The 21,551-nt window shown below is 44.5% G+C and overlaps 2 protein-coding genes across 5 annotated transcripts in view; one reads left to right on the top strand and one right to left on the bottom strand.

Annotated features, from left to right (window-relative positions):
• Nucleotides 1-1,843, bottom strand: part of MRPS31 (mitochondrial ribosomal protein S31) — a 56,205-nt gene extending 54,362 nt beyond the window's left edge. Inside the window, exons 1-2 of one of the 4 annotated variants that reach the window (XM_015630829.3) lie at nt 1,769-1,843; nt 889-962 (exon numbers count right to left, since the gene is read on the bottom strand). In XM_015630829.3, coding sequence (XP_015486315.1) covers nt 889-938 — 50 coding nt within the window. In that variant the 5' untranslated portion in view covers nt 939-962; nt 1,769-1,843. The other 3 variants (XM_015630839.3, XM_015630813.2, XM_015630821.3) reach the window with 3 other exon arrangements.
• A 7,961-nt stretch (nt 1,844-9,804) lies between these two features.
• Nucleotides 9,805-19,664, top strand: LOC107209371 (fibrinogen-like protein 1). Its single transcript, XM_015639001.3, has 9 exons — nt 9,805-10,405; nt 10,696-10,753; nt 12,040-12,124; nt 12,837-13,047; nt 14,119-14,278; nt 15,418-15,515; nt 15,597-15,685; nt 17,100-17,290; nt 18,223-19,664. The coding sequence occupies exons 3-9, from the start codon at nt 12,050-12,052 to the stop codon at nt 18,410-18,412; spliced, it is 1,014 nt and encodes a 337-aa protein (XP_015494487.1). The 5' UTR covers nt 9,805-10,405; nt 10,696-10,753; nt 12,040-12,049; the 3' UTR covers nt 18,413-19,664.
• The last annotated feature ends 1,887 nt before the right edge of the window (nt 19,665-21,551 follow it).

Here is a 21,551-nt window from a genome sequence, read left to right as displayed (position 1 = left end):
GGTGTTTATACTTACTGAACAGCAGAAATGCTTCACTTATTAAAGCCTGCTACTGCTGCAGCAATTTTGCTGCAGGTCACTTGCATATACTTGCAGACACATGAAGTGCACCAAACAGTACCTTCTTATCCTCTACTGTGATTAAAATATTCCACAAGAAGAATGAGAAACAGAAGTGTTTTCAGTTAGGAAGACAATCTTTAATACAAAGATAAAACAAAAGTTAAGTCCAAGTACACTGTTTCCATAGTGCTCCCACACAAAAATTCAGTTCTAGATAATGCTTTCCTCAGAGGGAGTTTGTTTTGCTGGCCATTCTACATCTACTTGTTGTCCAAGACAGAACAAGCTCTCAGCCCCAAGCTACTACAACTGGGCTTTGACTATGGGAGTAGAAGAGAATAAAAGGAAGACATATTAGAAGAATTTGTTTCCCTCATGCATACACTTCATACAGAGCGTTTAGCTTTTCTGACTGCTCATAGCTGAAGGGAGGTTCAGAGTTGAGGCTTTTAAAGCAAGCAGAAAAAGAACATCTTGCTCTACAAGAGACCTTGACACTCTCTTGTAAGTCTCTTGACAGTCTGGATGCTAAAAGAGAGCAAACTTTAATGCCATGGGCTTATTATACCAGGCATAGGGACCTTGTACTCATTAATCACTAAACTACTTACAAGAAGTGAATCAAAACAGCATATTTCTCTCAAAGATATCCCTCCTCTCAGACAGCACCACTGGTGGGAGAGGGGAGATAAAGAGACTGTATGCTATATGAAGTTCAGACATGCCATCATTCCCTTTTTTGTATTTGAAGCACTAAAAACCTAAAGACAGGGGACCACACACCCCATATTCAATCCCAAACCCCTCACAATTCATTACACTCACCCAGATGATTCTCTTGGCTGGGTCCCTTGTTCATACCTCACAGCGGTCATTTTGCTTGTTGTTGCCCTGCTGGTCTGAAGAGAAGCGCACCAAATTAAAGTGAGACAGTACGAGAAACAGCGAATAGCAGCATCCTATAGTAGCCTCACCCTCACGGTCCCAACAGCCAGGCTTCTGCTTAATTTTCAACTATTTCCACCCTACGGTTGACAAAGCTCAATCTTTTAACTATAACACCGGTGAGCGTCAAGGCGCTCAGCACTCCGATTAAAGGACTTTTGACTACACCAACCATGCCACAGCGATAACAGCATCTTTACCTCACGATGAAGTATTTCGCCCTGCTTCAAGCTCTGAAACAGAGAGGAGCCCCAGCTGGCACCTCTGGGAGAGCTGCGGGCGCGGACTGAACCGCAGGGAGCAGGTCCGGGAGCTGCCTCCCGGCACACAGCAACTTCCCGGACGGGAGGCCCGCACCGGGTCCCGCTGCATCCGCTAGCGCAGACCCCCCGGAGCCCTCCCCCCGCCTCACCTCGGCCGCCGGGCTCAAAGTCGAGCCTGGACACCGCCCCCGGCGCCCCGCGGACTCAGCGGAAAGTTGGGTTAAACTTCCTGAGGACTGTATCCCGGCCCTCCCGGCCGCACCGCGCCGCCAGTCCCTCTCACCCGGCAAGCCGAGGCCGAGGCACGGAGCACGAACGAGCCTCAGCGCCGCCGGGCCGCGGATAAATGTCCCGGAGGCGCCGCTCGGCTGCACCTGGGCCGGGCCGGGCCGGGCGGACCCCCCCCGCTGCCACGGCAACGGCCCCGCGCCGCCCCCGCACCGCCCGCACAGGCCGCGGCCTTCCCCATCCCCCCGGGGCGCGCCGGTGGGCGATACCCGCTTGGGTCGGAGTGTCGATCTGCTGCAGGGTGGGAAGGCCCTGCAGGGGGATCTGCACTGGCTGTAACGATGGGCCGAGACCCAACAGCGTGAGGTTCAACAAGGCCAAATGCCAGGTCCTGCACTTGGGTGACAGCAACCACAGCGCTACAGGCTGGGGGCAGAGTGTCTGGAAAGCTGTCCCGCAGAAAAGGACCTGGGGGTGCTGGTCGATAGCGGCTGAACATGAGCCAGGAGGCCGTGGCCCAGGTGGGCAAGAAGGCCAATGGCATCCTGTCCTGCACGAGTAATAGTGTGGCCGGCAGGAGCAGGGCAGTGAGTTCAGCACTAGTGAGGCCACACCTCCAGTAATGTGCCCAGTTCTGGGCCCCTTAACTCAGGACAGACACTGGGGTGCTGGAGAAGGTAACAGAGGTGGTGATGGGTCTGGAACACAAGGTCTACAAGGTGCAGTTGAGTGCACCTGGGGTTATTTAGCCTGAAGAGGAGATGCTCAGGGCAGACATCACTCTACTAAAATGCCTGACAGGAGGGTGGAGCCAGGTGGGTCAGCCTCTTGTCCCAAGTAAATAGTGACAGGACAAAAAGAGATTGTCTAAAGCTGGGAGGTTTATATTGGACATGAAAGAATTTCTTCACAGAAGGAGAAAATACACGTTGGAACAGACTGCCCAGGGAGTTGGTAGATTGACCATCCCTGGAAGTGTTCAAGGAAAGACTGGACATGGCACCTTAATGCCATTGCCTAATTGATATGGGGGTGTTCAGACATAGGTTGGGCTCGATGCTTGCTGGAGTCTTTTCCAGCCCAATTGGTTTTGTAGTTCTGTGTGGGACCACACTGCCCCCAGCCCATCAAACCCCAGCCAGCCCTACCATCTGCTTCCAAGTCCCAGCCTCACAGTTTTTGTAAACTTTTCTGCTGCTGTGGTTTGATGCCTCTCAATGCCCTTCTCATGGCATGACAGCTTTGAGGGGCTGCACTCGAGGCAGGGCCAGTGCAGGCCGGGCAAGGGCTGCAGCCAAACCAGTCCCCCACAGCCCTTGGCAGCTCTTGCCATCATCCAGGGCAGAGCATCACAGTGAGCACGTGGATTTTCACACGGCATCGAACACTTAACTTTTCGCAGAATCGGAGCCTCCAGAATGTGATGTGTTACCCTGTGCTGTGCAGAGGCTTCACGCCTACCTCGTTACCGACAGCCAAGTGAGGAGCAGTCCCTGGGCATCCCACGGTACAGCAGTGCTGTTGTGGCTGCTGAGGCCGGGGTTGCGCCGGAGAGGCTTTCTGCAGGACACCAGAGGGAGCCCAAAGCGAGCTTTTAGCGGCTGCTCCCAGGGCTGCTGGGGCTTGGAAGGGGGAGATGCGGTAACTGGTGGCAGGAGCCTGTCTGGATGCTCCCTGCCCAAAAGAAATAAAATCCTTGAGGTGAATGCTGAGAATGGGGAACATTTCTGAGCACTACACTAAAGAGAAAGTTTTCCCTTCCAATATGTATAAATACATAAATATCTAGTACAGATACTGATAGCAAGTAACAGAAACATAGAATCATAGAATATCCGGAGTTGGAAGGATCCTCAAAGATCATCGAAGTCCAACTCCTGTCCTGCTCTTGACACTTCAAGAATCCTGAGAGTGATTTCTTGAACTCTGTCAGGCTGGTGCTGTGAGCACTTCCCTGGGGAGCCTGTTCCAGTGCCCGACCACCCCCTAGGTGAAGAACCATTTTCCAATATCCAGCCTAGACCTTCTCAGACACCTTCAGATCATTCCCTCAGATCCTGTCATTGGGCATCACAGAGAAGTGATCAGTTCCTGCCCTTCCCCTTCCCCTCATGAGGAACCTGTAGATTGTAGTGTGGTTTCCCCTCAGCCTCCTCCAGGCTGAACAGACCAAGTGCCCTCAGCCACTCCTCACACACCTCATACTCAAGGATCTTCACCATCTTCGTTGTCCTCTTTTGAACACTCTCTAATAGCTCAATGCCTGTCCTATATTGTGGCACCCAGAACTGCCCCCAGCACTCGAGGTGAGGCTGCCCCAGCTCAGAGCAGAGCAGGACAATCCCCTCCCTTGCCTGGCTGGCCATGCTGTGCCTGATGCCCCCCAGAACAGGGTTAGCCTTCCTGGGTGCCAGGGCACTGCTGCCTCATGTTCAGTTTGCCATTGACCAGGACTCATCCCCTGCGTAGGCTGAAAAATTTGTTAAACTTCATGAGGTTGGTGCGAAGTATGTTTGGTATATTCAAATAATTATGTATTTGATAAGCAGCTAAACAAGGCTGGAAACTAAATTTGATGATGAGAAGAAACATTCAATTAATTTTCTCTTAAAAAAAAAGCTACATGTGCAGTGTAGAGAAAGAAAACAAAGGGAACTTGTAACTGAGAGAACAAAGAGCATATAGTTAGAAAGAAAAGAACATTCAGTCAAGGCAGGAAAGATGTAAAAAAAATTTAAAAAATGTAACAAGTAGCAGGTGCACAGTAGTTTGTAGAAAGAACTATTATATAAGCATTTATCTATGAGAGAAAAACCTGATGTTGCTTATTAGGGAACTGATCACAAATATTATTGGTTAGCAAGCTTACTAATTATACTATTGGCTATCCAGGCTCATGCTATTCTAACTTGATGGTGAAAATACTATAAAAGCTATGCACATTTTTAATAGACATCTTTGGTTATACCATGACTGGGGACAGTGTTTCTTTCATGCACTTGCAGTGCAGGCTACTTAGTAAATGATTGATCCTGTGGAAGGAGTGGGGATCCTGTAAATTAGTCTCAGCAGGAGCTTACACTTGTGGAGCATCTCTGCAGTGGAAGTAGCGGGGGAGGCCCACATCAGAGAAGAGTGTAGAAATACAGAAGTCCAGTTTCCCCTGTCCTGGCCTCTGGAAGCACCAAGGTGTGAAGGCAGTTTAGGTATTGAAGTGGACTTCTCACAGAGCAACATGTAAAAATCTGCCAAAGGAGGGGCTGGAGGTGGGAGGCTTCCAATTTGGTACCCAGGCTGAATTCCAGGGCTGGCCAGCTAAAGGTTGCAGGTACACTTTGAAAAGAAGAACAGCTCTTCCCAGTTTTCATCAAATAGAAAGATGCTGCATTGACAGTGATAGTGATTAATGCTGTCTGCTTCTTTCAATGTTGCTAATCTTACAGCACTGGTGATGCTGTAGAATATTTGCCAGCTCTCATGTGTCATCATGACTTTCTTGGTGGTTGATCTATTTTATTAAGATCCCAACTTCTGGACTCAGATAATTAAAATAAAAACACTACCTTTTTACTAGTGAAATTAAATTTCTATGTCTCAGCTGGTAGAGAAAAGCATAGGAACAAGATCTGAGGTTCATAAACCCAAAAGTAAAAAGGAAGCATTGAAAGTGTTCTGTTTTTTAAATTCAAGACTTGTAAATACTTTTCGTTATATTTTTACTGGTTAAGTAATAATACTGATATTTAATAACCCTTGAGAATCCTGTTCTGATCCTCTGACAATTTTTCATCAGTGTAAAATAGCTGAATTGTCAAAAAAATTTTAAAAATATTTAAATATTTAGTAAATAATCCAGTTACATAGTGGCTAAAGAGCAGGATTAAGTATGTATTTCTCAGAGGGGTGATGACATACTTTGTGTTCCAAAAATAACAGAGAAGGTGGTAAACAGAATCTCTTAACTTGACGGATTTTAAAATTGGTAGGTATTGCTCTTCTATATCTGATTCTTTTAAGACAGACAAGAAAAATAATTACATTTTTATTAAGTCTTGAGATAGCAGAAATATGAACCTAAGTGGGTAAAAAATTAATTCTCTGCCAATATTAAAAACAGGTAGATCAGATGACCTGATGGTGATAGTTGGTCAGCTTGGCTCTTCTCCCTGAGAAATGAGAGCAGATTAGACAGAGGGTTTTGACTAATAAAATATTAAAGAGACTTAATAATAGAAGCAATAATAATAATATTAATAATAATTGTAAATCAACATGTGATTAGGGAAAATAATTGTGTCAAATATATTTCTAAAACAAGATTGCAAGTTTTACTGCTAAAATAAAAGCATTTTGTTGCTTCTGTAAGCAACTGACTGGGTAGAAAATAACTTTGATTAAAAAGGTTCATTCAATCTATTTGACATTTATGTAAGTGCAGCACACTAGTCTTAAAATAACTAAAAGAGAAAGCATCCTTAAGCAATTATTTTCCTGAGAGATTCTGCAGGGATTGGGTGTTGTCTTACACTGTTTAATGATGTGTTGTTTTGTTTTAAACCATGGCCTGGATAAAATCCTGAGTGATGAAGTTTGCAGCTGACACAGAGGTTGTAACCATGGTCCAATAGGATAAGAACTGCCTGGCACTGAGTGAATTGTAATCAACCGTCCATATCAGAACACAAGACCTCAGGTCTTTCATATTTGATATTTGATATTTGATGATATTTGGTACCTTTGGTACCATGCAACATGTGTTAAAAACATTGTAGGTCTGCTTACAGTCCCTCTGACTCCCAGCAAGGCACCTGCCACCTGCATGGCCTGTGTGTGAACGTGTGGAAAAGCTGGCAGGCAGTTCTGGACTAACTTCTCAGGTGTTGTGAATCACAGACATCCTGACTGCGCTGGGTAACACTGTACAGGTCAGACTTGGAGCATCAGTGACAGAGGAAGTCAGGTAACACTCAAAAGTCCTGGAGCAACAGCAGGGATTAACCAGTGATAGATGATTGTGAGATCCTTGGATCCACAAACAGGAATGATTTTGGAAATATTGCCTGAGCTCTTTTATATGGCTCTTAATGTGATTGACTTAATCACAGTCAGACAGGGCTGGATCTGGAAAAAGGACAAGGCGCACCAGAAGAGGTGTAAGCAAACTTACATCATCAACATTTAAGTTTATGAAGGCATTTTTTCAGCAGCTGCCTAACCTTTGATAGGTGCCAAATTGATTTGGCACCTATCTGTTGGACTGCAGAGATCCCCCCAGAACCTGCAGTTCTGCTCCTGTCCTGACCACATATCTCTGCTGCTTGTCCCTGTTTAGGGCAAATCAGGCTCCCAAATTGCAAAGTATTCCAGTTGAGGAGCCACCTCAACATGCCCAGTGAGACCACCTCCACCACACCCTGTCATACACCACCCACAGCTCTTCTCACTTCTATGTACTTGTTCTACATTAAACTGCCCTGAATGAAATCTCTTAGGAGCAGAACTTGTTCCTGCCCTTCCTCTCCATGCCAAGTGCCGTGCTCAAGAGTGTGGTGTGCTTGTGCTGTGCTCCTCAGCCCTGCCTAAGAAAAGCTCCAAGCACCCCTCGCTCCATGACCCTGCTGGGTTTCCAGCACACACACCCACAGCCAAAGCAGATAATGGAGGTTTGGATTCCCAGCCAGGAGCAAGCACACAGCTCATGTGTTTGGACCAATCCTTTAGCAGAGAAAAAGGCATTTGGCAGCAGAGGGCTCTTCCCCTTCTCAGAGTAAGGCATCATGAAATTAAAAGGCTGCAGGATGAGACTTGGAAGATTCAAACTCAGAGAAAAAAAAAAATTAATTAATTCAAGTAGTTAAAAAGTGGAAGAACATGCTGAGGTTTGTGGCTTGTTCTTTTGCACTAAACATTTTACAGCAAAATGTCTTTTTCTCAAAGGGAAGTTCCAGTTCAAATGGGCATGAATTAGGTCAGAGAAGTTTTCTGACCTGAAGTAGGTAGAAGATCATGGAATCCTCATACTCCCTCTGGTCTTGTGATTAATTCCCTTTGGTATAGCTATTCCTGACATGGGATTGCTGGGACCTGTGCTTGCCCTCAGGAACTTACAAACTAATTACGTTTGTTGTGTCAACCCATTAGATACTTAAAGGCTGCATGCAGACTCATTAGTTAAACTGAATTATGTATTTGCTCTTTGAACGTTATCAAAATATTCAAATCTAGCATGTTTCATGGTCTGCCACCACTGCTTCTTCTTTGTACACAAATTTCTGTGGTTACTCCTTGCTTACCAACCACAGACTTTTCATGCGCAAATACCGGTTTCGGTTATTTCAGAGGCTGAAACTCTGGTGACTGATGTCATCCTGGTCTTTTAAATTTATCTTACCTTTGATGAAACCCTTTATTGTTAGATTAAAAAACAATAAATATTTGTTTCAGATCTCATATATTAACTTCGTTCTAAAAAACCTGGCAGCCCAGATTCCTGCAGAGATTTATACTAGCTCAAACATCAAGGGCCTGCAGGCCCCTGGTAGGTACCTCCACACCTGCAGTGCCTGCAAAGGAGCCTGGTCTGCAGTCTCCCCCAGTGATCAGGGTGCTCATGGAAAGGTGGGATGTGACAGGAAAGTATAAAAATAATGCACATACATAGAGCACCTGGATTCATGGCAAGTAATCTGTCTAGCTTTGAGCTGGGTCCAGACTACCCTGTATTTTCATAGAGCACAGGTAGGCAGTCAGACTCTTGCTGTGAAATCCTCAGGTCTCTCTACCTCCTTTGAAGCCTGAGGCAGTCTGCCTCATTTCTTGCCTTTCCCCTTTAAGAGCAAACAATCAACAAGAAACTGGTCTTGGAAGAGTTTTGAAATGCCACTAATGTCTTCCAGCTGCAGTGATGTTCCTTTGGGCTTTGAAGGTGTTAGTATCCATCAGGTGTCATGTTCTTGTCTTCATCCCAAGCCATTTTTTCCCCATAACTGTAGGAATATCAAGAGTGACACCAGAGCCATGCTCTTCAGTCACATTTATCCACCAGTTTGCATGTGCAGGTATTGCATTTAATGTGCGAATAATAGTTTTTGTGACTACTATTCAGCACCTACCTACTTTTGTTGGAAGGAAGGTGGAGGACAGCAGGGTAGGAAGGTTTTGGTTAATAAGACTGTTATTTTTTGCTGACAAGATCACTGAGTATCTTAAGAAAAGGGAATCTGATCTCCTTCCAAGTAACTAAACAGGAATTTGCATTCCAGAATATTTGTGAAGCATATGTATTCCAGGAAAAAAAAAAACATCCCGGCATTTATTGTCACATTGCCCAGAGATTTCAACATCTGTGAGGAAACATTGGCAATCACAGTGTCCACATTCTTTATGATAACTTGATTATTTTAGCTCTGAGCCAGTGGAGTAGTACCTGAAAACACTTTCCTGTTAGACCCACCTTATGTGAACTCAACCTTATGGAAACTTCTCTTTTGTGCTTCAGATATTCCTAAAGTTTTCTCTAGCCTGGGAAAATAAGTTAATCATGAAACAAGATGCAAGAACCATTTTCCAGCTGAGTGGGATTTTCACGTGCAGATGTTGCTGATGTGAACATTGGTGTGGGCCTACAGGCAGCATGAGAGTGTTCCAGATGTCTTGGCTCTGAGAGATGTTTTGGCAGCCACTGAACAAGGGTTGGAGATTGAGTCCTGTTCCTGCAAAGCTGCAGTGACAAAGCACACATGTGAGTTTCCCTGGCACTGGAGTTTCACTCCTCCCTTCTGCCCTGGGACCAGCAGAACTTAATGCTACAAGGCCATAATCATATGGCCCTGCAGACAGCTGCAGGCACTGACTGTGCTACCCAAACCACAACTCCAACACTGACACTACAACCTCGGCCCTGTCTCTGATCCCACATGGGATCAGGATATGCTCACAGGCAAATGAGATTTTTGCCCACCTAGACAAGAGCACAAATCGTTATACAACGTCTTGAGCACTGTCTGGATGGGTTCAGCTGAGAAAGAGTTGCTGCTGCTGCTGGTGAAAGCCCCAGGGGATGATGTGCAGCCTCCCTGTGCTCCAGTGTGTGGTACCTGAGCACCCAGTTCCTGGCCAAACAGGCAGAAAAAAGGGCCAAGTACCCACTAGGGAGAAGAGGAAACATTTCACCCACTTAAATTCATAGCTGTCAAAACCAGTCTTAAACTGGGGCTAGAAAACAAGTGAGAAGAAAACTGCTTACATAATCCTTTGGCAGTGAAATGAATCAGGGTTCTTGCGGGAGAAGAGGAATGCAGTTTTTAAGGAATAAACAGCATTGCTGTAGTTGGTAGTAACTGGATAGTCCTGCTTTCCTGAAGAGTAGCACAGACGTTAACCATGGGTTTATGTGCCTTGTCTTTCGTGCCCATGGTTTCTCCTCTGAACAAAGCTCTGTAAAATGGAACAGTCCTGCTGTTTGCTTTAAAATAATCTGTAATTCCTTGGCCATAATGCAAAGGGAGGCACCCATCTGTTTGGTTTTGTGTTTGTTTTTTTTTTCTCTCTTTTCCACAAATGTTCTTGTTTGTGTTAACTAGCAAATCTAATCATCCAGCTCACAGGAGAGTTACACAACCCTCCTGAGACTTCAGTCTAACAGCAAATCTTGCTTAATACCCCTACATTCACTTCTTGCTTCAGATTTGCAGCTTCTTTGGCATTACAGCTGTGCTCTTATAAAACAGATTAAACAGCAAAAGGAATGCTGAATGGAAAAGCTGTGTTATTTCCACCTTGCAGGACTTACTGAAATGATCCTGGCTGTGTTAAAACATGAGCCAAAACTCCCACAGGGAGCATTAGTCTGAGCGATTCACATAAACACTTCAAGAAGTCAGTTTTGGTTGAGCTTCCTAGTCAAGGTAAGTAATAGTACACAAGCAGCAGAGCCCCTCTCCCCCCTCCTTTAGAGAGCACTGTTGATAGAAATCTCTTGTTGTTTATTTTCACTGGGAAGCAGCAAGATGAGTACTGGGAACCAACAGAAAACGTGGGGTTTGGGTAACTCTTTCACCCAAGGAATTGCGAGTACCTTTTCTGTGAAACTGCCTAGCGCTGTGGAACATTCTTCCTTTGTGCCCTTGATGTGGGTCATCTGGAGAGGGAAATCTCATCAACCTCTTGAAAGGTTTATGATCACTTTCTTTTGCAGCTGACTTTTAAGGGAGATTATCTTTCCAGGAGGAGATCTGAAGATAGGCAAACTACAGGTATGTGCATTTCATGTGTCTTGGTAAAGGTGTAGATGGAGTTGCTTTCTTTCTCTCTGCTCTGCACTGTCTGGTTTCCAGGAGCTGTCACTCATCCCACCCTTCCTGGTAGCTTTTTTCCATCCCCCGTGGGCACTGCATGAGGTCTGACTCTGACTTTAGCACCAGCTTTGCAGCCAACAGCACCACTGTGGGGTTGTGTAAACAGCACCAGTGGTCCTGGGCTCACAGGGCTCACCTGCTGCAATATTGAACTCTTCTCTCTATGAGCTGAAAACCTGCCACAGACTGGGGCACCTACTTGCATGTCATCTTTTATGGGCAGCTTTTGTGGAGATCTTCTTCACTCAGCTTGCTTTGAGCCCTCCCTGCCCATCTTGGCAGAGTGCTCCTCTGTTGCAGTAGCTCTGATGGTTTGGAAGCAGCTCTAGCATCAGCCTCTGCGGGGATGCTGATAGAGTCATAGCTGAAACAAAGCACATCACAGAGAACAGAGCTGGGAAGCCAAGTTTCTGCAGCACTTCCAGATGTGAAGCAGGGGAGTTTGGTTTACTGCACTTTTCAGACTTTTTTCTTTCTTAATTTGTTTTTTTTTAAAGCACCATGAAAGCACATTGTGAACAATTTGTACTGTTCACTCACTTTAAGCTGCATGTTCCCAGTGGCAGTCACTTAGCATATTTTCTAGCTAACACTCTGCAATCAAAACCACATCTGTGTGTCGGGGCAGATTTGCAGTAGACATCTTTTCCCCCAAAATGCAAGGAAAAGCTATCTCATGTCCACTCTGTCAGACATGTGACTTGGCCTCCAAGGTAATCCCATCCTCACAGACCCCTCCAAGGACTGAGGAGGGGCAATGTCTACAGTCACTTAACCAGGAGGCAAATTCCTCTCAATTCCACTTTGAGAAGTTTGAACTGGATAAACCCTGTGGGATTCTGATGATAAGTCCTCAAGGAGACATGACTGCTGAGCAACTTTCTATCTGTGTGTATACCTGGGAGGAGATACAGAGGCTGCTGGAAACTCACACAGAGTATTTATTTCTGCAGGGAATCAGGAGCAGACCTGAGCCTTTATCCCTGTCAGCAATACTGCACTGGTGCTTTAACTTCTCCTTAATATACATCTTACCCTGATTTTGTCCTGCCTGTAGTTTCAAGCAACCTCCTTAACAAATCCTGCAGCACCTCCTGGGGAATTAAACATAAGTGTGAGGGGAGATTAAGTTGTGAGAAGAGCTAAAAAAGCTTCCATTACAGCCTGTCAATGCCTCTTTTCAGGTGATAAGAAATGAGTGTGATGATGCACTGGTTGCTGCTGCTCCTTTTCCTGGTCAGCTTTGGCTCACCTGCACCCAGGTTTTCGGTGTGTATCTTTTAGCTGTGTCTGTACACTCTCTCAATGGTTCACCATTCCCACTCATGCAGACATGGATACTCCCCCACAAGAGGGATGGAGACCTGCAAGAGCAGAGCAAAAAGGCAAATGCTTGCAGCTAAAGGAATGTTGTCCTGATAATACAGGATTTTCATAGCATTAAGGGCTGGGCACTTGTCTGGGAGACGGAATTGACATTCCTAAGAATTCAAAACAACAACAAAAACTCTTTTTAAAAAAAATGTGTTTTTATAGCCGAAATATCAGCTCTTTTAAAGTTTTACACAAAGCTGATTCTGGAACCTTGCTGATTGTGCCCATCTCCAGTGCAAGAGCCAAGTTTTTCCTCTCTTATCAACCTGAGCACTTCCATAGTTTGCAAACCTTCCCCTTGAGTTCATCAAATGGGGGTCAAGACAAATTATTTTTGCCCAAAGCAAATTTTTGTGCATCTGATCATATTCTAGCATGTTCTGATCAATGCCAAGGTCATTACAGAAACCTCTTTTCCTCTGGATTCAATTCAACAACTCACGCTGTGCAAGATTTGGACATTTTAAAAAGAGATCGCCATGAAATCATGTTGATCCACATAGGCAGTGTGACATGCTAGGGTCAAGAGGAGACAGATGCTCCTTTCTCTGTATCTCTCCTTACTACTGACTAAAGTGTGCGTGGTTTTGTTTTATTTTCTCCATAGGACAAAGATATCTGCCTCCTGGACAACAATAAATTAAGACAAAGGTTAAAACATCTTCAAGACTTGCTTTACTTATATGAATTGCAGCTGAAGGACATACTGGAGAACACTTACCACAGAACGAAAAGTGAACTGTTCTCAGGCAACAGGAGTGTGCAGCATGAGACGCTCTTACCCACAACCAGTGGAAATTTGATAGTGTATGACCAAGGTACAGTTTGCAGTAGTGTGTCACAATGTTTATTTCTCCCTGCAGTGTCCCATGTGTCTTATTTTATTTCTGCTAAAACTTTTAAATTTTTTTTCAAGTGGATTGTGATTTAAAACACATATCTGTGTTTTAAATCACAATACATGGGAAGGAGAAGAGCTGACTGGTGTCCCTGACACTATAAGATATCCCTTGGGGCTAGAGTCACTTATCCCAGCTGTAGGCAGCTATTACCCAGGAACAAAATGGACATCTTCAGCTGGGCTTCTTACCTGCAGAGAGGAACAGTCACCTCTCATGTTTTCCATCAGATTTATTTTATGCATCTGCTTTAGGAAGAGATGGGTCCCGCTCTTCAAGAGCCCTTATTCCATGAATAACTTTGGGGAGCCCAGAGTGACTGGCTCAGCTGCAGGCACCCAGACTTGTTTGGATAAGCCAAGCTCCCTGTTCCTCAGCTCCCCCATTACTTCTGTGACACAGGAACAGACACGCATACTTTGTTCCTTGGTGTTACTTTGAGAATATGGTCATAAGATTTTATCCTGGGCATTACATTGAAAGTGCCAGTCACTGAGATCCTGAAAGGCTCTCTCCTGATACCGCCCCAGTAGAGCTGGACACAGGAGCTTAGCCTATTGTTTTAGAAATATTTTCCTTGAGCTTATCAGAAGTACAGCTGAGGTTACCTTACCTTCCACATGGAAATTAGCTTCCCTGCAAATGATGTTGCTGACAGATAAAGCTTCAGTCCCAGGCTTTCATGATATAGCCCCAGGCTAAGCTGCAGCTGTCCTGCATCTCACCAAGGATTTGGGCATTATTCCCTCAGAGGACATGGCTGTAAAGGCTCTCAAGCCTTAAAGCTCTGCCAGGCTGGCAGTTTGCAAACCAGTGTAGCTACTACATTGCTGCACCATTTCCCTTGACTTTACAGGGCTTGCAGAGTTATGTGCAGGCTGGTCAAGTGTCCTTGTCCCGTACAGCCTCTCAGTGACATCTTCTCTTGGTGGCACAAAGCCCTTGGCTTTGCCCCCAGCCCACTGAACAAACTGTTACTGTTGTGCCCAGATTGCTCTGCAGTGTATAACCGGAGGAGCACCACAAGTGGTTACTACCGGATCAGGCCCAGAGCAGACCGAGAGCCTTTCCTGGCATTCTGTGACATGGCCGATGGCGGGGGCTGGACTGTCATTCAGCGGCGGAGCAACGGCAAGGAGAATTTCAACAGGTGCATGCATTGTTCTTGCATCAACAGGGCTTGTAGCCAGACCACCAGCTCCTACCCCTGTCCTGCTGCCAGGCAAAACCCCACCCTTGAGAAGCAGGATATGCAAGATTGTATAGTAGTGATGAGAATTTGGGATTAGGACAATCTGGTAGTACCTATTGGCAGCAGGGGGCCATTTTAAAAATGGATCTATAACTTCTTTTTCCATGGGTTCTCTGCATTTGAATGCATATTTTATCATTATTGAAGACTGTCAAAGGCTCCAAATTGGCAGTTATCTGCTACTAGTGCACAGACTGAGACCTGTTGAACAGATCGTTCTCGTATCAGGAATTATGTTCAGCATGTTGTAACATTTATTACGGTATTCAGATAATTCTAAAAGATGCCAAACCAGATTGTCCTTTTCCTATGCAAAATCCCAGAGAGGTGACTTTGACACTAAAATTTACAGGAGAAGAGATGCTCTGGTAGCACAATTAAGAAGAAATGTCCCCATGAAGGTTAATTCACCCTCACAGAACACACAATTTCAGGGCATATCTAATGCCTCCTAAAGTCTATGCACTGCATTGCAAAGCTACCTCAAGTGACTCTAAGCCAGCTTGCCCAGAGAGTGTTAGCTACCTAGCCATGGTAGTTCAGGTGAAATAAAAACATCCTGAAGAAGAGCATTGACAAGTATGTAGGTCAGGCAAAATGAATATCCATAACAGCATGAGAGAGGGAATAAACACGTGGTTACTAAAACTGGAAATGATGACACACAATGAAGTATATGAGAATATCAAAGGTAATACATAGATCGTGTGAATTATGACTTGCTGAAGAACAATAGCAGGTGTTTTGCTGAAGACCAATGTGACAGCTGCTGCTTTCCCTTTCCATTTAACTGGAAACATCAGACTGTGAGCACTGCATCTGGCAGTTTGAAGGTTTGATCCCCACACCTGTGTGCACAGGTTTAGCAAGGGGAAAAGTAAGATGTGAGTTGTATTTACTTCTTTCTAGATGAGTCAGATACTTTTAGAAAACAGTATCTAGAGATACAGGTGAAATTTTACTTGTTACCATATTCAAGTGTCACAAATTTGACAAACTTAATTCCCTCTCATGATGAAATTTATATCTCTCTGCAGGAAATGGGATGATTACAAACTGGGATTTGGGAAATTCCAGGGCAAGAATGATGAATACTGGCTGGGCAATGACCACATCCATGACCTGCTTGCTAGAGGTCCAAGTACTTTTTTCTACATGGATTTCTTTCTAACTTGCATTAGGTAGTTCATCTAACATGACACAACTTTATGTTTAGGAGAGAACTCTTTAAAGATTGACCTGATGGACTGGCATGGGGAAAGACGTTATGCAATCTATGAAAATTTCCAGCTTGCAAATGAGCAGGTAAGAAATGGAGAGAGCAGTGATTTGCTTGCTTTGGTCTGTGAGGGTGGGGCAGCTGCATACACAGCATCAGACCAGTATCAGGGTTGTATCTACAGCTCTGCAAAACTTACCTGCTCTGGTTTACTGAGCTTCCTAGTTTGTCTGACTGACAAACAGCCCTAGGATCAGGGACATAAAGCTGGGACTTTTTCCTTAGAACTGAGTTCCCAGGTCAGTGGCTGACAGGATTGTATGTTTGTGCCCTCTTGCTAACTCTGCTGCTGAACAGAGGGCAGTTTCCTCTGTATGTATGTATACACACAGTGATATTCCCACGTGTATTTGCCTCTGCCCTCATGATTAAAAGAGTCTTCTGTGAGTGAGGAGAGCCTTAGGGTTTGAACCTTTGCAACTAAATGGAGCCCTGTTCTTCTGCTTCCTAAGAGAGTGTTTCAGACTGTCACATAAAAGGCAAGTGCCAGAACAAATCCTCTCCGCTTTGTTTTTAAATAAAACAGGGAATTCTAATCAAAGCTTTGAAAGAGCAGTTGTAAGCTCCTACCTTGAAGAGAGGTACCTGTAGCACTACACCTACTGCTAGAGACACAGAAAGCCCAGAGACAGACACATCCTGGATTTTCATGTTGTGCTTTCTAGTTGTAGACAGTGTCCACCTCCATACAGGTGCTGTTCTTTGCAGACTTAGCTGCCTGAACACCACATGTAAGTAGCCCAAATAACCAAGGATACTTCATGGACCAGCCCTAGTTCCAACTCCATCCTCACTCCAGAAATGTGTACATTATGCTCAGTTTGCAATTAGAGGTTTCTTATGAAAAGTTTGAACAGATTCATTTTAATACCTTACTGCCACTTGTCATAAAGAAATGAGGACAATGATGACAGGAGAGAGCCAACAACACAAAAGTGATCATCCACTTAGTATCAAATATCTCTTAGACCTGTTAGCTGTGCACAATGAAATTATTATTCTAAATATTCTTACCAGGATGAGAGCATAGAAATCCGATGGCTTCTAGTCCTTGGAAGAGTAAAATGCCTAACCATTTATTCTAGCTGAAGAACTGATCTTTATGAAGGCCATTACTTGACACTTGGCCGTTTTCTGCTGAGTTCTTCTTCATCACCTAGAAAGAGCTTTCCATCTTGCTCTAAAGTGTATTAAATCGTTGTTGAATGACAATAAACCTGAAGCCCTTTGTAGCAGCAGCAGTAATTACCCATCCCTTCTGGAGGTTTAAATTCTGCATTGATCTACACTATGATCATTAAAGCATGGAGACAAAAGTCACCCTTGGCTTCAACAGACATGCCTTTGACAGTGGATGAAATGTCCAGAGCTAATTTGACCTCAAAAATGGGAGGAAAAGAAAGAATGGATATAAAATAAATGTTTCACATATTCTTGCAGGACAATTACAGGTTATGGTTTGGCACCTATTCTGGTAATGCTGGTGACGCTCTGTCTGGTGGGAGCAATTTTGAAGATCAGTGGTCAGCCTCTCACAGAGGGATGCAGTTCACCACATCTGATAAGGATCACGATCAGTTCCTGGCAGGCAACTGTGCATCAGAGAACAAGGGTGGCTGGTGGTTTAACAGGTATGGAAAACAGCTGATTCCTCTGGGATGCGAAGGGTGTGGGTGGCTGTACAGCTGAGAGGACTTGCCTGCCTTACAGCAGCTGCAGGTTGCTGTGTGCACTTGCCACCTCACACAGCCAAACCTAACATGTTCACACCTACAGATCCTCAAAGGAAAACAATTTAGCAAAGCATGTAAGTTGATTTCACTTTAAGAAAATGGGTCAGAACAAATGCACAGGGGACAGTGACCTGGAAGGAAAAGAGCCCTGTTAAAATGCCTGAAAGTGCTTTGTGTTATACTCCAGTGAAGAAAACAACTGTAGCCATGGTAAAGTGAAGTGTGTACAAAGGACATTTCCACAGAATGGAGCATGTCTAAGGGCAGGGCCACCCCATAACTGTTATGATGGCATATTTGCTGTTCGGGCATATGCCACGCATCAATGGAGAGCGACAATGTTTAACAGCACAGGGAACAGGGATATAACAGTCTGAGATTTTCTCTGCTTTAGAGCAGGATGAGTCCTTTAGACCAGATTCTCATCACATACAAATTGAAATCGGTGGAGCTACAAAATGTACATTAATGGCAGGATTTACCTAGATGAAAAGACATCTGCAGTTTTAGGTGTCAATATGGAGCTGCCTACACTTGAGCTAGAGCATACCAAATGGCACCCTTTTGTTCAGGCCATGTAGTTCTAATGTCTGTAGTTAATACACCTGAAGGAGTCAACAGGCTGAATCAATTATCTGAGAGGTGTCAGTATCTGCTTTAGGATGACCCACATCTTCCTCTGTGTTCCACTAAATGCATTAACCATTTAGTCCATCCTTCCCTGGTATATCTAAATATAAGTTGTGTGAGAACGGTACTCCACTGCAATGATCCAATATCTTCTCATGCTAAACCTAATTCCCTTTTTGTCTTTCCTACACTGCTCCAAGGTGCCATGCTGTAAACCTCAATGGGAGATACTACAAAAGAGGGAGGTACAATGGACCCCACGATGATGGCTTGGTTTGGTCTACATGGCACGGGATGTGGTACTCACTGAAATACTCAGCCATGAAAATCAGGGCTCCGTTCTTTGTCGACAGCGAGAGTGGAGATGGTGAAAACAGTCAGGGAAGCTGAAACCTGCTGCTTTGGAAAGAGAAAAAGCACAGGCTGAAAAGAATGCTGTAAGTTGCTGCCGCCAATCGCCAAACCTGCACTTGATAGCTGGAGTTGCACCTGCTTCTGCCACCTGAATCTAACAGCACGAGTTATTTGAGCACAGCCAGACAACAATTTAATAAAAAACATATGGATCTCAGTCACAGGATAACCAGAGATTTCCTTTTCAGCAGTTTTCAAGACGTTGTTGGAGAACATTTATTGAAATTTCTCTGGAATTCAAAGGATCAAGCATGTCCTTTAATCAATCTATACTTTTCAAGGTCTTAACCTTTCTCGTCTTGAATTTAACCATCAGTGTTTCAGTTATGAGAACATTAGGACAGGAAGAACAAGGGGATGGGGAATTTGACTTTATCTGGTGTGCCTTTGTTAGTACTTTATTCTGCATCAGGAGAATCTTTTTAAGGAACTTTCCCTATGGTTCTAATTGCCACACTTCTGCTGCAGAATGCTTGTGGAGTGTGTGAAACCAGACCTGTGGATGGACATGCTCCAACTGCTAATGTGCATCCAAGGCTAATGTGAAGCCAAGGCTGCTTCAAAGTAAACACCCACAATATGGACAGTGTGGGTTCCATTCCAACAGCTTCCTGCTGCAGATCCACTGCTAGAGCATACCACAAGACATTAATGCAGACAGACAATCCTGCCAAACAGATTTAAGACCCAGATTAAAATTAGGCAGATTTTACTAAAATTAAGGTGAGTGCAGATATTCCTATGAGTTCCTAAAATGTAGTCATTATTCATTTGTGCATTCTCCTGTCACCAGATGGCTTTACATTAGTGAAGAGGAATCAGAAAGTGGTTGAACCACAAGGCACACTGCTTTCATTGTCTCACTGGGGTGAAATGAAAGAGCCACACAAATGACTGCAAGAAATGGAATACCGAAAATTTATTTTCTACAGCTGTTAATAACAACAATTAAAAATTAACAGTGGTACCAGCTTGATGCAAATCATTTAACTGCCATGCTGTAGAATAAACCTTTTTCCTTCTTTTTCTGATTTATAGTAATTTTTTAAACTGATAATACTTTTCCATTTACTTGCTTTTAAATCCATACATATTATAATTTGTATACATATCGATAAAGAGTGAAATAAAACCATCTGAGTAGGACTTAATACTTATCTGTTTTTCGACAATAGGAATGTGAACAGGAATCTTGAAAAAGCTCATAATATAAGAAATGTATTCTTTTGGTGTTGGCTCTGGTGCTTTTTTACCTGTTGTCCTTGGCAGTTGCAAGGGTCTGGAAGGCAAGTTTAATTTTCATGTCTCAAGCTGCCCTGGAGACAATGCAGAAGCATGAGATGAAGGTTCAGTTTAAAACTTGGTTTGGTTCCTCTCCTTCCTAGACATCCCAGTGACTGCAAAGACAAACATCCCAGTGTAATGGGCAGCACTCCAGGGAGCTGTGCTCCTAAAACCTGTGCCCTGGGCCAGACTGTCCCCTGCCCGCTTCTCAAGCATGCTCATGTGGAATGAAATTTGCACCTACATGTCTGAAATGAGATCGCCCTTGTGAAGAAAGGGCTACAGAAAGACAACACTTATTGCTTCTCTTCTGATCACTACATCTGTATTTTGATATGGTAAAATTTTAGTGCAAGGTTGTAACTGCATGTTGGGGTATAAACACTTTGCACACATTATTACTGTGTGGCCCCTGATGCAGTGCTAAGGGCAGAAAGGAAAATTTTTGTCTAGGTGGAAGACACAGAGAAATGTAAGTGAAATAAGTTCATGCCTTCTGGAAGGTGATGCTCAATCCCACTCTTCAGTAGAGAGCTAAGGAAGTAGGGTAAGGACTGTGGAAACTACAGCACTTAGGGGACAGTATTTGTGGTCTGGCAGTTCATTAGGCAGCTGGTAACCCATCTGATAATAGAATATGAAGCTGGAGATGAAGTCAGCAGGGCTTAATCAGATAAGCAGCACCCAGTCCAGTTCCCCAGTGAGTGAGCAATGAGCAGTGTGAAGTCCAGACTACGGAGCCTGTTTCCCTGTGTGTCAGTATGGAGCGGCAGGCATTGTGGCTGGACTGCCTTCAGCCAGCATCAATGTTACAGTACTTCCTCCTGTCTCTGAGAGAGAAAGGGGGGCCAAGGTATGACAAGCTGGGAGGGAAGGGATCTGCCCTGCTGTCTTTGATGTAAAATATACCTAAGTACATCTACTGCATAAGACAGCCCAACACTGGGACAACTTTGCAGAAAGCAGCATCTGATTAAGAGCAATGTTCCTCCTTCCTGTCCTCCTGTGGCAAAGGAAACCCCCTTTGAGATGCGGGGGTCACAGGGCTGGAGCCTGTAAATCCCACAGCAAACTCCAGGAAGCATTTCAGAACCACCTTTAATCATAATAAACAGGGTAGAATGCCACTAGCTGAGTATTAACTGGATCTGAGGACTACCACCAAGAGCTGAAGGCTGGGGGAAAGCTTGCTGAATGTTGCTGCACTGCACATTTGATCTCCCATTTTTCCATGGTCTGTCTCCCATGCTGAGAGGCTCAACAAAGCTTAAACAGAAACTGTAGCCCTGCAGCTCCAATGATGATGGATCCATGCTTCAGGGAAAAGGTTCTTCACATCACAGACCTCACCTTAGTACAGGCAGGGTGTAAGTAACCTGAGTAGCAATTGCTTCAGAGGTCTGATTTCCAGCTCATTTAAGTCAATTTAAAGACTCATTACATTTGATTGCCTTTGGATAACTCTTCAAGCATGAACATGTTCTTAAATGTTTTAAACAGCTTTTCAAGCTGACAGTTTATGGGAACGCATCGGTGGTACCAGCACCACGCTGGGCCAAGGGCTGAACATCGGCATCTTGGCACAGCTCCCAGGAAAAAGGGAGCTCACATCACCCTGTGAGTCGGAGCCCTCACTCCAGCAGCAGCTGAAAAATGTTACCCATCAAAAAGGCCATTAAAAAAGACAGATTTGACTCTGGTGGCCAAATGCTGAGGCTTGCTCCTCCTATGTTGTCACAGCAGGTAACACCGTGTGCCTCTCGAGCCACCCATGCCAGCTTTGGACACTGCAGTGGGGTGCCACCAGGAACTGGCAGCTAACACACAACAG

This window comes from Parus major, chromosome 1, assembly GCF_001522545.3.
Source record: "Parus major isolate Abel chromosome 1, Parus_major1.1, whole genome shotgun sequence".
In the NCBI taxonomy this organism is placed as follows: domain Eukaryota; kingdom Metazoa; phylum Chordata; class Aves; order Passeriformes; family Paridae; genus Parus; species Parus major.
The sequence above is the reverse complement of the archived record's forward strand: the minus strand, read 5'-3'. Positions and strand labels throughout refer to the sequence as shown.

Bases quoted from the DNA above. Each gene is read 5' to 3' on its own strand.
- LOC107209371 (XM_015639001.3), top strand. From the start codon at position 12,050: ATGAGTGTGATGATGCACTGGTTGCTGCTGCTCCTTTTCCTGGTCAGC. The intron at 13,048-14,118 runs GTACAGTTTGCA...TGTTGTGCCCAG, and splicing joins TTTGATAGTGTATGACCAAG to ATTGCTCTGCAGTGTATAAC. The intron at 17,291-18,222 runs GTATGGAAAACA...CACTGCTCCAAG, and splicing joins GGTGGCTGGTGGTTTAACAG to GTGCCATGCTGTAAACCTCA.